Here is a 14803-nt window from a genome sequence, read left to right as displayed (position 1 = left end):
GTAAATGTGTTTATTTTAATTGTTTTTCTTTTGTTCTGACCAGACAGCACCTATCACCCTCGCCAACCCCTTCAATTCCAGCTGTGATCGAGCGTCATAGGAAATCATTGCTGTGCGTCACCTCTTCGCCCTGTAACCTGGGGAACATACACCTCTCTCCTCTTCTTACACTTTCCCTCCAACCTCACCCGGAGGCATTATGGATTTTATTGAGTTGGGAGACATGGGCAGTGGCTGCAAAGATGACAACTGTGGCTTTTCATCGAGCTTCCTGGACGACTGCCCCAACCAAGAGTGCCAGTGGGAGGAGCCTGACTTTGGCTTTGTTGAGTTAGGTGGGTAAAAAGAAAACCACCATTAGATCTTTTCCACTTTCCTTTGATATTTAATGAAGGCTTATTTACTTTCTTGCCAGATTTAGATGAGAAGATCAACTCCCCTGTCTGTACCGTAGATATGAAGCTGCTATCAGCAGCTGCTTAGCTTAGCTTAGCATTAAAGGGCTATAAAAGATTTTTTTAAACTCAGCTCAGTACTCGTAAGTAATAGGGTGCAACAACTTTGAGTTTGAAGTTAAGGTTTTCTTACGGTCTAATTTTCTTGGTATCACATGGAAAAAAATAGGCAAGATGCCATATCTCTTGATGATGCTGCAATGTAGTCATGTCTTAGTCGCGCCTGCAAGCCACAGGAACATTTTTTTGTATGTGACACAAAGTAATTCTTGACCTTACAGATGTGCTATTAGGATTTTTTCACCCTTGTGACAGAGCTAGCTAGGTGGTTCCCCTTTTTCCAGTTTTGTGCTAAGCTAACATGCTGCTGGCTACAGTTTTATTCTTACCGTGCAAATATGAGCGGTAGCAATCTTCTCATCCAACTCTCAGCAAAAAAGCAAGCAACTGCACTAGCTTAAATGTAACACTTTCCCTTAAAATTTAATTGTTAGCTTTTCTCGTAAAATGCACTATGCAGAATAAAAACGTCTAAATATTTCATTCTTAATATTTATTCATGACTATCTGTACTGTACTGAGGTAAATATTAAGTATTTCTGATAAAACATCAATATTTGATGTTCCAGTGTGTGTCACTGTCATTTATGTTCCGCTGCTGCTCCTCGGCCTTCTGGGAAATATTCTAACAATTCTGGTGGTTTGGCTCCGACCTCACATGAGAAGCTCTACCTACCTCTACCTGAGCAGCATGGCTGTCAGTGACCTGATGATACTCCTGCTGCTGCCTCTGGATTTGTTTAAGGTACACGCACTCACAGACACAAGCTCATAGTGTCCTTATTTATGCATGCATGTCATGGTCTTAAACAGGTGGGTTGGACCAGATAGTTGTAGATGTTAACAGATAGATGTTTTGGATTAAGGTACTGTCACAGCATGTATATCAGACCACTGAGCTGAATGAAGAAGCTGTTTGCGTCCATCTAAGAATTGTTTTCCAATATTGGTTTTTACAACCCTCTGTTGCCTTCCCCTCAGGGGAGTCCCTGCTACCAAATTACGTTTTCTTCCAAGGGTCCTGTCACAGAGGATCATTATCTCTGCACTATCCCAATGAAAGATCAAATTATATGTGTGAGTGAATGAACAATATTTAAGGTTCAGGAGTTCAAGAGTAAAATCTGCAATTCTTTGTTTGTATTTGAGTTTACCTGTCAGTAACTGATGTACAGGTCCTGTCAATATGATTTTCAGGTGGTTCTGAGGCTGTGGTAATGGTTTCTATGGAGAGTTATTTTATGTACCAAATCAAACCAATCCTTTGCTACATCGCTTTAAGTCACTTTATTAAAGGTCAAAGTTGTAAGTTGACCAACTAACACTGCAATCCAAAGAGCTAAATTGTCATTGTGACTAAAAGAGGTGTAAGCTAGGCAGCCATGCTAGTTTTAGCCTATGCTTGTACTTTGGCCCACACTACACCTAGTGTGAATGTTCACTGTCATACTAAACTTGAATATTAATGTTGGCAAATATATGATTATTCTTTCTCTTTAGATGAGGCAAGAATATAATGGGTTCTTGGCAAGATCTACGGTCTTACTGTATAATATTACTTCTTTATGAAAAACGTTATTACCATAGACTGTATATAAGAAGAGGACATCGCAAAACCGACTTCACCCTGTGGTTTGTGGACTACTGTTTTCATGCTCTGAGTTTGGCTTTTTTTTTAGTCAGGAGTGACTATAGCTGTGTCTCAATTCAGGGGCCGCAGACTGAAATGGTCTACAGAGGATTTCCTGTTTGCATCACCAGCTGTTTCTGCCTTTACCCTTGTGTCACAAAGCGCTGCTCATGTCACCTAGCAACAGGTAGCTAAGGAAAGATACTTTAAAGTTTTTTAAGGCCCCTTCAGTTTTCTTATTACATTTATATCGCGAGCTATTTGATTGAGTTGAAACCAAAAACTTTTACATTTAAAAGTGTATTCCTCTGCCGCTTGACAGTCCACCATCTCGTTTGAATTGGAGTGCGATAAATCTTGGGATACGTTGGGCCACGAAGGATTCATCAGGTTCATCCTTCGTGGCCCTGGGAAAGTAAGGCGTATTTGTCTGGTGCATCTGAAGGAGCCTTTGAGAAGGACTGACAGGTCACCGTGGAAGCTACTTGTCAGTCACAGGTAGCCCTAACAATAAAACACACCCTGCTTTATGGTCAATTTTCCTCTAAATAGAACCAAATTAATAAATTAAATATCACCCTGTACTGAAAAAGAATTTAAATTAAGACCATAAACTCATACTAAAAATGTTTAATGGTGTAAAAACTCCACCTGAGTGAATCAGACTTCTTTTTGGAACTGGTCGTCCTATTGGCCATTAGAGAAACTGTGTAAGACACTCCTGCGTTGGCTTCATTTTTGAAAAGTCTACATCCACTTGTTATTTACAGTCTATGGATTTTAAACCAAATGAATCACTTGCTGTGCTGTGCTGTCATGAGGTGGAATAAAGGTGAAAATAAAGAGGACGTAAGGGTAAATATTTTCTGTCTCTCTCAGCTCTGGAGACCCAGACCCTGGCCATTTGGAGACCTTGCCTGTAAGCTCACTATGTTCATGTCAGAGTGCTGCACCTTCTGCACAATCCTCCACATCACCTTCCTCTCCCTTGAGCGGTACCTGGCTGTCTGCTGGCCAATAACAGCCAAAACCCTGGTTACACGCCGGAGAACCAGGGCTCTGATTAGCTGCCTGTGGCTGGGCGCGGCCGTCAGTGCGGCACCAGTGTTGGTCATGGTAGGAGTAGAGGAAATTGGGGGAGAGGAGCCTGGGCTTGGTGGATGGAGGGAGGACAGAGGGTGGACAGGACAGGAAAGAGAGAAAGTAGGATTTATGATAGGTGGTAGGGAAACAGGAAGTGAAGAAGCGGTCTCGATGGATGGAGAGTTAGAGGGAATAAAGTGGGGAGAAAGTATTGGTGAGTTAAAATGGTTTGGAGAGAAAGAAGAGAGAAAACTGGAAACAGGGGAGGAGGGGAGGAAACAAGGAGAGGAAGCAGAAACAAGAGATGAGGGAGGAGGTAAAGAAGAAGTTCAGGGACAGCACCGTAATAAGTTGAAAAGGGACGATAGAAGAGAAATGGAAGAAAGTGTTGATAGAAGTCATGGATTCCCTGACAACAGAGAGTGCCGCTGCACGGACTACGCTCTCTCATCTGGTCTGTTGTCGGCCATGATGGTTCTCTCCAACTTGTACTTCCTGGTCCCCTTCTGCATCCTGGGACTGGTTTACAGCCTCATTGGACGGACACTTTGGCTCCGTCCACAAAGTAGCCGCAGAGACCAGAGTCACCGGCACACTGTCAAAATGCTGGGTGAGAAACACACTCACAAACCACATAGAAACTAGTGTTAACACAGAGATTAGTAACTAAATATATACACTAACCACACATACTACATACAAACGTGTAAATATACATCTAAAAATGACTAACACCTAAGTTTAACATGTTTGCCTCTTAAACTTTTATGAAACTTTGACGTTAAGTTAGCTGTCTGGAAGCTAAAAATACTACAGTGACTTACAGTTACTTTAGTCTTTACTTGATTTCAATTATAAATTCCATTATTTTCCGAACTTCAGTTTCCAGGACTTTTCTCGTAGTTTCGCCATCATATTTGGCATAGTAGAAAGAGCTAGATGTTCATTATGTTAGTATGTATGTTTCCCATAGGGAATCCTTGGCTAACCAGGAGAATATTTGGGATTGCCATGCTAGTCTTCAGAAAATGTATAATTATCCATTGTGGCTATTCACCTCTACAAATGAATTTGGAGGGCGTTCCACTGTCAAAACATCTCGGCCCAACCAGTTTTAAGAAAACCAACCATCACCATATACACAAGGTGGCCGTTTTCCTGTGACGTCACGCTCAGGGTAGCAAACTCAAATGCTGTTATGCCGTAGGCTATGGCTTTATTCAAGGTTGTAAGTTGTATAACTGTAGGGTACCTAACAAAAGTTGAATTTCATTACTTCTCAATAAATGAGTAACTCATGGTAAAAAATCATGAGGGAAGTCATATCTCAAAGTAAACCTACATATTTGATAACCCATTAGCCACTGTTAGACAGCAGCTAATGCTAGCATTCTCTTCACTTCCAAGATACAACATAAGCTAGTTAGGACATTAGCTAGTTATTTGTTTCAAGCTAATGTTTTGTTAGCTAGGAATGTAAACCTTCCTATTATATTGTGTACAACAACTAAAGAGCAATATAAGCTTTCAGCCACTTCCAAGCAAACAGTAACATTATCCAATTAATGGCTGGATGCTAACGCTAGCTGTTGCTGTTGTTTCACTGTAGCCATTGGGTTATCCAATATCGTGTTTTTTTCTTGAAATATGTCCTCAGAATTTTCACTGGATTTTTTTAGTTGCTGATCAAACTGGAAGCAGAAGTACAATTCACCCTAAGCATGACATCAGAGGAAAATGGCCCCCGTTTGAATACGGTCAATCGGGGCAATGATTCTAATGTCCTACCCTTGTGTTTTACTCCCTACCCTGCCCCTTTTCTACTCACCCTCTACAGGAGTTATTGTCTTGGCGTTTGTCCTCTGCTGGCTGCCCTTCCATGTGGGTCGGACCATTTTCTTTCTCTCTCACAGCACCAGTACTGACGGACAGGAAGCATACACTGACCAAAAGGCAGACTTAGAGATTAACACAGAAACGTCAACGGGCACACAATCTGAGGATATGAGCATGGGCCTAAACTTATATTCCCATGTTACTTCACACACAAGACATAAACACATAAACGCTAGCTTGCATGTACACAATCTGGAGCCTAACGTTGATACGGAAACACACAATAACACAGACAGAATTACACATATTACACAGGTATCAAATACACATTCTAGTTTTCTAACTGACACGAGCACCAGCACACACTCCTACAGGCCGAGCTTTCCAGATGTACACACACTCACAAAAACATTACCTGCCACACCTACTGACCGTTACAATGACACACCCTTCAACAATACGCACACACACCCAGACACATATTATTTTCTATACTATCTGTCTCAGTATTTCAACCTGGTGTCCTCTGTGCTCTTCTACCTCAGTGCTGCTATCAATCCTTTACTCTACAACCTGATGTCTGCCCGATACAGACACGCTGTTCACAGCCTCATACAAAAACACTCTCACACACAGTCTCACCGTCGGCGCACACTCACAGGACAGATCTCCACGACCACTTTGTAAGGGCAACTACCGCAAGCGCAGAAATAGAGGCACAAGCTGCATGTAAATAAAACATGTCGTTTCCATTTGGTCCTCAGATTGTGCCTTTGAAGCACAGAAGCCATTTAAACAGACACAGGTGTAACAAATAACTATATTAACTGCCGGTTTCCACTGAGGTGTCCTAATGCTAAGGTCCCAGGCTGACACTTAATGTAGCAGAGCTCCTGTGCTTATTTTGATATAGCTATCCATGCTAGCTTAAAGGAATTCATATGGCTACAGGGTAGGAAGCTCAAATGAAGTTATCATAAGGATAATATTTTACTGCTGTGTTCCAGGTTGCAAGTTACATAGGAATAATAACGTATAATAAAAATTGGCCACCGTAACAAAGTAACAGGAACATGCGCTCTAGAATCAGTTGCCCCTTGATTGGACAGTTGAGCCTCCTCATATTGGAAGCTCAATGGACAACATGGGACGAGCTGACTGGCTGGTTAGCTGAGACGTAAAGACACAGTCAAAATTGGTGCCTGTAACTCGTAGCTTGTAACTTCAGGGTCACGCATGCACATAGAAATTTGTGTGTCTGTACCTCGGACGTTGTGAAGGACACATACACAAATAGTTTTTACAATTTTTTTTATAAACATTTGCAATTTTTTCTCTGTGTACACAAAATATTTCTTCACCTGCAAAACTTATGTACAAATTTACTGTTATTTAATTTTGTTTGTGGACAATTTTTTACGCATTCACAAATTTAAAAAATGGTGAAATACTGCAGAGCCTATATCAGCATACGTAATGCCTACTACAAAGTAAAATTCAATGAGCTTGTCCCTACTGGTCGATGCGCTAGGAGCAGATGTGCGGATATATAGTAGATATATTGCTCAGAAGGAGAGGGAGACAAAAAGTATTGCAAAGTAACGCAAAAGTATCCCCCAAAATAATACTCGCCATGACCCCTCGGGAGCTCTGTTAAGTGCAACTGCTGGCTGTAAAAATTGTTTTTATTTTGTAAGCTCAAAATTTTTTCGGCCATTATTTGCCTCCATAAATGTCCGCACTTTGTTATTTTAGCTCAATAAGAATCTTATGTCTGAATAAAGCAGGGCTTATTAAACTCAACAATGTGTATTGTAAATGATGTATTCTTCACAATATCTATCTTTAAAGGGCAGATATTTTATGTGTACTAATATTGGTAACATTTCCTCCTCAAAACATGTTTGCACATTCACAGACGCACACACACACACATACACACACACACACACAGACTAGGGCTATCACTCTGATTCATGTGGTTTCAGGAAACTGATATGTTTAGATGTAATTTATATCACATTATGTTTCTTTATGTGTCATGAGTCTCATATAAATGCCTTTATTTGATTCACAATTTAGGTTTTATCACCTCTGTGAAGGAGGTTATGTTTTCCCAATTTTAGTCTCTCTGTCTGTCGGCAGGAAACACTTTAGAATGGATTTCCTGAAGTTTGGTGGACGGGTCTGCCTCGGGCTTGTGGACAAGTTATTTGATTGTGTTCATGACGCTGGCTATTTCTGACGTGCGATAAGGTTTTTTTTAAGGATTTAAATATAAATGAAGGACATAGGACCTGATTTCAAACCAGCATGATACACTTTCAATCTGTAGTTAGGGCAGCCGTATAGTTTCATAAATCAATATTTCATGAATCGTGTCACATAGTTTTGTTCGACAACATTGCTCATATTTTACTCACTGTACGACTGTTATAACTGCACACTTTGCAAAATGCAAGGATCTTCCATATTTGTTTCATGTTTTATTTGTATTTGACACAATTTGCCAAGTATTGTATCATAAAAAATTACTGTCTCTGTTCCTTTCTAGTTATGATTATTTGTTTTTGTATTATAGACTTGATTGCTATGCATTAAATATAAATTGTCGCCTCGCCTCATGTCTTTTGTCAAACGTTGTGCTTGTACACATTGTAAACTCTTATGCTGACAGCCATCAAAATAATATCAGCATTACAACACTGACGCATCACAATGTTTGAGGTCTGTAGACAGATGGTCTATAGACACAGGTGCAGGTAATTTTTTAATACTGTCCAATACCGTCCGTACAATTTTCTGAGTGTGTTGATTTTGTAGGTTTTGTCAAAACCTCATAGCAGAATACTTAAGCTATTACTGGTTCAGACATCAGTTCCATTGCCAGCAAGTTTCTCGACCAGGTTGCTCGATTTTACGTTTAACAAAGTTCACAACTTCATTACTTGAGTCAAAGTATAGATACTCCTGGTCAAATATTACTCCAATACAAGTGAAAGTTGCTCTGTCAAGAATACGTGGGTAAATCGTCATCCTCCTCTGGTGTAGCCATCATTAGCATCACTAAATGAACTGCATAATCTGAGTGACGTTTGCTCTTCATTCAACCATGGAGACGCGCGAGGTACAGGTACACTGTAGCAAATTAGTGTAATTACTACTACTGGCAGCTACAATTGCCAGCAGTGAACTGTTACACGAACTGTTACAGAGTACCTGCTGTGATCTACAAAAACAGTTTACTACGGTCCATTTAAATGGTAAATGGACTGTACTTAAAGAGTGCTTTTCTAGTCTTCCGGCCACTCAAAGCGGCTTTTACACTACATGTCACATTCACACACTGATGGCAAAGGCCTAAGTGCCAATCAGATATGCCCCTTCATACCCAATGGCTATGCCACCGGGAGCAACTTGGGGTTCAGTGTGTTGCCCAAGGACACTTCGACATGTGACTGTAGCAATCAGGGAACGAACCCCCAACCTTCCTCGATGACTCTACCACTGAGCCACAGCCGTTAAAAAATACAGTACAGTACGGTGCTGTATTAGATATAAGCACTACAGTTTATCACCGTTTACCGTTACCTTAACATGACGACATGAACGTCTGGTTGCAGTGGGGGCTATTCTTTGTAAAAGTGAGGTCCTGTGTGGAAAAGTCCATCTGGATTCACAGCTCTTGCTGGACCAGCTTTTGGACAACACCTTGCCCTGGTTGGCCGTTGTTGTGCCTTAAATGTAATAACAGAGAAAGCAATTGACGTCTTGAAAGATTCAAAAGAAAGATTTAAAATTGTGTCCTCGCAGCAGCAAAGTGGTGTATGCTAGATAAGGTTAGCCTAAAAACATTAGCATGCATGCTGGCTACATGTGGTTAAGAGTAAGGCCAAGCTTTTATTTTGACGTTGTTAAGCTTATATAATCTGGGCAAAAATTAATCAACAGAATGCAGATTCAACATAAACTCACATATATGATTTGTTGTCATTGGCACGTAACCTTTTTTGGAGCCAGAAGTGAATGAGTGGGTGGACACATACTGCTGTCTCTATGCGGGTTGATGTGGAAGCGACTTGTCAATCACAGATTTATCTAAAATATACCCAGCTTTATCATGCTGTATTGAAGAAGACTTGAAACTAGCGTTTGAGACCAAGACTCACCCTCCCATTAAGACTTTCCCATCTCCCCCTCTGCTCCAGACCACTGCTGCCCTGCATCAGTTCTCTACAAGGTCTTTCAGCTTCTCAAATATCATTGACTGCGCCATCTTTGCCTGATGAGATTGTCCCGCAGAAGCCTTTGGTTCTGTTGGATTCTTTTGTATCTTTCAACATCAAACACAAAAAGTTAACCAAATTACTCAGGGGCAGAAAAGGATTCAATTCCTGAATCCCAGCCTCAACCCCCCAAGGTTCACTCTGAGAATTAATCAAATGCCCCACCTTAGCGTTGTAACTTCCACAACAGCTGCAAATAACTTGCCGAATGGCCTGTGAGCAGCATCCTTGGTTAAACATTTCTCTTCCAGGAGTTATTCATTACCTCCTTTTCCAGGAAAGCTCTGTTGATGACCAAGGCCCCAGTATTTTGTAGCGACGGTAATTTAAGCGCTTCTCAAGCAGCTTTGGATGATATTCTCCCCAAAAGATCGAACCAATTTGATCCTTCTTCCTTTCTATTACCTGTAATCTAAGACCCTGATCACACCTGGCATCAACATGTGGTTTTCGTGATCGGATCACAAGTGGACAGCCTTAACTACAGGTGTGAACACACCCAGGACGGATTGAAGACGCATTCAGATCCGATCACTTGGGCCACATACGCAGGTGGTCTGGGACGCATTTATCCACATACGTTGTGTGAACACACATGCATCCTGGGCCACAGTAAGCACCACCCACTCTCCCCGTATAAGTAAACTGGGCCCTACAGCTCAGGCTTGCACGCTTTGCATCAGTGATGTTGACGTCACACCACACAGGACTCTGAGAACTGCAGTGATCCAGCCTTGGGTCTTCACTTTTCTTGTATGTGGGAAACATGCTGTTTGGGACAGATCAGGATCTCACCTCAGAAAATTATCCCATTAATCCCTGGCCTAGCAATTACTGTAGACATGTGGTTCTGAACGTTTATTTTCACTCAGATTTTTCTGGATACTCTATGACACACACAACTCTAATATCATATATGCACTTTTGCTATTTGAAGCCGAGTTTCCAGGGCCTTTAAGTGTTTGACAGGTTGACATCATTGTTAAAAGGTCTCATCTATTGGAACAGGTAAATGTGCCCTATTTTTTCCCCTGCTCACTGTTGTCGCAAGGAGCTAACTTTGTCAACATGCAAAAAACAAGCTAGACAAGTTAGCAGCAGCCACAAATAAACCAGTATTTGGAGTTAAAGAAAGGCACTCAAAGGTTTAAGCAGCAAATGTTCAGCTCAGAGCCAAAGCTGTGAACCCACTGAAATGCTCCCAATTTAAAGTGATCGTACAGGATGTAAGAGAAGCCTGTACGGACAGCATAAGCAACATGGAGGAGCACTTGTTTCTGGATGGCACCCTGCCACCGCTCCCTGTCTGCCTGCTGTGGAGGCTCGCTACCCACTGAGGAGGAATTAGAAAGTCATTAAGGAACACAGATAGCAGGATGGCACAGTCGCAACCAACTCCTACTTTTCATATTCAGATTCTCTCTTTATGTGATTCTTTTCTTTTATTAAATCCTGCCTTTGAGATCATTCTCATGAGTGCAAATAAAGAGATGAAAAATGAACAACAAACTTTGCAAATTAGCGCTAAATGTTGTTTCCCCAAACTTGCCTTGGGGTGCCAGAGAGGAGTGTGTTCACAAATCCTTTATGTAAAAACAAAGATGCAAACAGCTTTGGCTAGCGCTCAGCGCAACTGCAGAATTTATTCTGCCACAACACAAAATGAACCTCTTACACATGTTCAATTAGCATTTCAATTTTATCACACACTGCAAAACTATACACTTTAAACATTACATTTTTACTGACAACATTTTAGGATACTCTTAACCCTCACACCCGCTTACATGTGTGTAGTTTTAAGGACTATTAAGCTACCTTTACGTAAAAACAAAGAGGCAGACAGGTTTAGCTAGCGACTAAAAGTAGTAAACTCAAAGATATTCATTTAAAGCTCCTGTGAGGAGTTTTTATCTGGTTGTGAAACAGAATCATTCTGATTACTCTATATGACCTACAAAAGCAAACAATCAGCGACAAGATTGATTATTTCTATATAGTTATTTTTAATCCCTGAAACTGCTGGCAGGGGGTAGGTGTCAGACGAAGCGATTAACTGCACACTGCCTTTGTTTACATTTTCCAGGGCAATAATTTAAAGTGAGTGATACATATGACTGTTAAAGAAAGCAAGATAATATGTTTTGTTAGAAAACACCACTTAAGCATGAACAGGGCAAAATTAGCAAAGAGATAAGAGGTACGGCTTTGTCCACAGGGGGCGCCAAAATCAACATAACCCAAAAGTTCCTCACAGGAGCTTTAATAAATGTCTGTTAAGTCGCTGTCTATTGCTAAATGTGGTAACATAATGGTAATTGAGCCTATGGCCCACTGATGAAAGCCTTTGCATTTGCAGTATTACAGACTGGCTGTCTGTGGCAACTTTCGTGAAAAAAAAATCACAAGCGGCGCCCAGTTAGTGACGTGTTTTCCATCACCCAGCAGTGGTTGGTCTGCCAGAGAGGGTAGCTTTTATTGCCAAAATGTGCTACCAAATAGAACGAAACTGAGAACAATATTTTCACTTTAAGTACAGTACTCAAGTAAATTCACTTTGTTACTGTCTACCTTTGCATTTAATTTGTTAATAGTTAAGTCATTTTACCATTAAGGACCAAGCACGCCCATGAGAGTGAATAACTTATCAAAACAGTTTGGATTAAGACTCGTACTGTGTAGATTCAGGTAAAAATTGACCCCTGTGGCCAGTAAAGGGGAGTGGATTTCTTCTTCTTCTTCTTTCTATTTTGTAACTTTTACTGCTTCCTCACAACCTTTATAAATTCTTATCCTATTGGTGTTACCACTAACAGTGTTTTGCTGGGCTAAAATGAAGAGTATAACCTCGCAAAAAGAGCAACACAACGCAATAAATACTGCTGCAATAAGAAAAGTGAGGGAGACGGCTCGGCGAATAATTGCAGACAGACTTAATATGCAGCCTACTTATTGTTTCACTGATATTTTTCATAGGTTAAATAAACATTCGGATCACTAAAAAGGCTACAGTGAGACTGTGGATGTACTATCAGTAGGCAAGTTTAAATAACAGTAGATGTTTGGAGAAGGAATCAACATAACTGTACAATGCATTAAATGTTGATAGCCTGTTCCATGAGGTGTGTAAAGCCCCTCTGACCTACAGACCGTGAAAAGAATGATGCAACAAGGGAAGTTCAAAATAGACTATTTATCAGAGTGGTTATCAGCCTGTAATAAAACGCACTCTGACCCTGATGGACTTGATAAGACTTCATTTTATACATCTTGTATAAAAGTAGGGTTAACTGACAGTACAAGAATACCTTGCTATTCTCCATTTTCCCTACAGTCAAAGGATGTACTAGATGTTCGCAGCCACCAGATGGAGCTGTGATCCAGAAAGCTGAAAGATTCAGTTGAACTCGTCCAGCTCCTGATTTAATAGAGGCAAGCAAAAAAAAACTTGAAAAAAAACTTGAAATCCTCATTAAGATTTGGCTTGAAATGTTTTAAGTGATATATTTTTTAAAGTCTGAGGTATATTTAAACATTCATATCTCATTTTCTTTCAACTGATCTAACTGCTCCGAGGACTGATTATGTGACACGTACACATCAAGCGCCTCTAACGTCATTACATTGTAGTATAACTGTTTTCTTTTTCTGCTTTTTGTTGCTTATCAGTTAAGCAAATGTTGTTTATAATTATGGTTGTCAATAGATAAACCTTATTTGTTGATGTCCCTATGGATATCACAGGTTACACTTAACTTGGAAAAACATGAATACATTTTATTGTTGTACCTTTCTATCGTCAATGGGTTCCTCAGACTATAGTAAATAGTAAAGGTCTTGCATTAAGTCTGGAAGAAAGACTACTTACATTGCGATTACACTGGGTTGTGCATCCATCCCAAACAGGTAGATGCGTTTTCTGTAGTCTGCCACATATACAAAGACAGGTCTCACTCCATTTTCAGGTAACCCCATTTCAGCTTCCAAATGAATAGAATGCCCTTTTTAATGTTCACAGTCAATCAGTTGTGTATGAACGGAAAAATGTCATTTATGGTGATGAACGCAGAGACAGTTATCCAACTCCACAGTTCTATATAGCTTTACAGCCTCTATCAGCTTTTTGCTTTAATATTCTTGTGTGCTTACGGCGATCTCCTATTTAGCATCATCAGGCAGCTATGTTTGGTGAAAAAAAGCTCTGCTAAACCCACTTAGAACTATCTGCCCATCATCACACCACAGGCAAAGTTAGCTGTTAGCTTGTAATGCCTGTGGCTACCTGACATTTGTGTTAAGAGTAGGAGGAAAACTAAACCCCAGGCAGAGTTTCAGATCTATCTTTCAGTGTTTAGTTTTCATTTCCTGTTTTAATTTGGCTCCTTCTTCTCACTTGTTGCTGAACTTCCTGCCTATGTGCCGCCTGTATGATTGTGTGTCCCGCCCTTATTGATTTCACCTGTTCCTTGATTTCTCTCACCTGTGCCTGATTACCCTCTCCAACTGTTAGCCTTTTGCTTTCCCTTTTGTGTTGCAATTTATCCTTCTTTAACTCTGCTACTGGGTCTCTCTCTGTATTACTCTCCAATCTGACAAAAAAAGTATGTGAATGATAACTTCATCTGACAATAATAGGACGTTGCTGGAGCCGATCCCAAGCTCAAGTCATTGGGCGGGAGGCGTGGTACACCCTGGAACGGTCAAATCTCTTAATTATGATTGACCTATTCTCAATCATGTTTCCAGAAGGCTGTATGTGACATATAAACATGTATATTTATCACTTGCAGGTAGTTGTAGTTTTGTTTTTCAATGAACTAAGACAACATCTGAACCGACGTCTGTCAACAACGGGTTACATCACTCATGCAACTACAACTAAAAGTACTGCAATCACTCTTACATAAGCTTGTACCTGAGAACCTTTTCAACACGGTGCTCAGCAGCACAGAAACTACAATTATGGAGTGATTTTTTAAATACAGGGTGCATGTGTATAGATTGATAGATTGCATACAGTGCTTCCACTAGAAAGTATTTTAAGAGCCTCTTCATTTTGTTCCATTCATTATTGAACGTGTCATGATGAGCCTCTCTAATGTTACGAGTGTACAGAACCTTTTATCTGCAGAAATCTCCCAACCTCCTCCTTATCACTCCCTGAACGTCTCTCCACATCTTCCTCTCTTTATTGTTGATACATATTTAAATGTACATGATAAATGTACAACATAAACATAAACATGGCCATGCACCATATAATTATCAAATGCATAAAACCTTCCTCCTCCCAACCAGCATTTATGATTATGACCCGGTAAATATAATCAATTTAGAGCTGGTCTGGGCTTGCGTTTTTCATTAATAATAATGACAATGACACAATATAGTGCAGATGTTGACAAACCATCTTTCAATAGTCATCAGGCTGAACTAAAGGCAGTTAGCATGGG

At 40.4% G+C, this 14803-nt stretch overlaps 1 protein-coding gene across 1 annotated transcript; it reads left to right on the top strand.

Moving 5' to 3' along the window:
* Positions 1-199: 199 nt before the first annotated feature.
* LOC138603198 (growth hormone secretagogue receptor type 1-like) lies at positions 200-5751 on the top strand. Its single transcript, XM_069674903.1, has 5 exons — positions 200-335; positions 1085-1260; positions 3025-3838; positions 5066-5207; positions 5610-5751. The coding sequence occupies exons 1-5, from the start codon at positions 200-202 to the stop codon at positions 5749-5751; spliced, it is 1410 nt and encodes a 469-aa protein (XP_069531004.1).
* Positions 5752-14803: the final 9052 nt, after the last annotated feature.

Source organism: Semicossyphus pulcher, unplaced genomic scaffold, assembly GCF_022749685.1.
Source record: "Semicossyphus pulcher isolate SPU_LCO1_2020_fin unplaced genomic scaffold, fSemPul1.0.p SCAF_23, whole genome shotgun sequence".
In the NCBI taxonomy this organism is placed as follows: domain Eukaryota; kingdom Metazoa; phylum Chordata; class Actinopteri; order Labriformes; family Labridae; genus Semicossyphus; species Semicossyphus pulcher.
The sequence above is the reverse complement of the archived record's forward strand: the minus strand, read 5'-3'. Positions and strand labels throughout refer to the sequence as shown.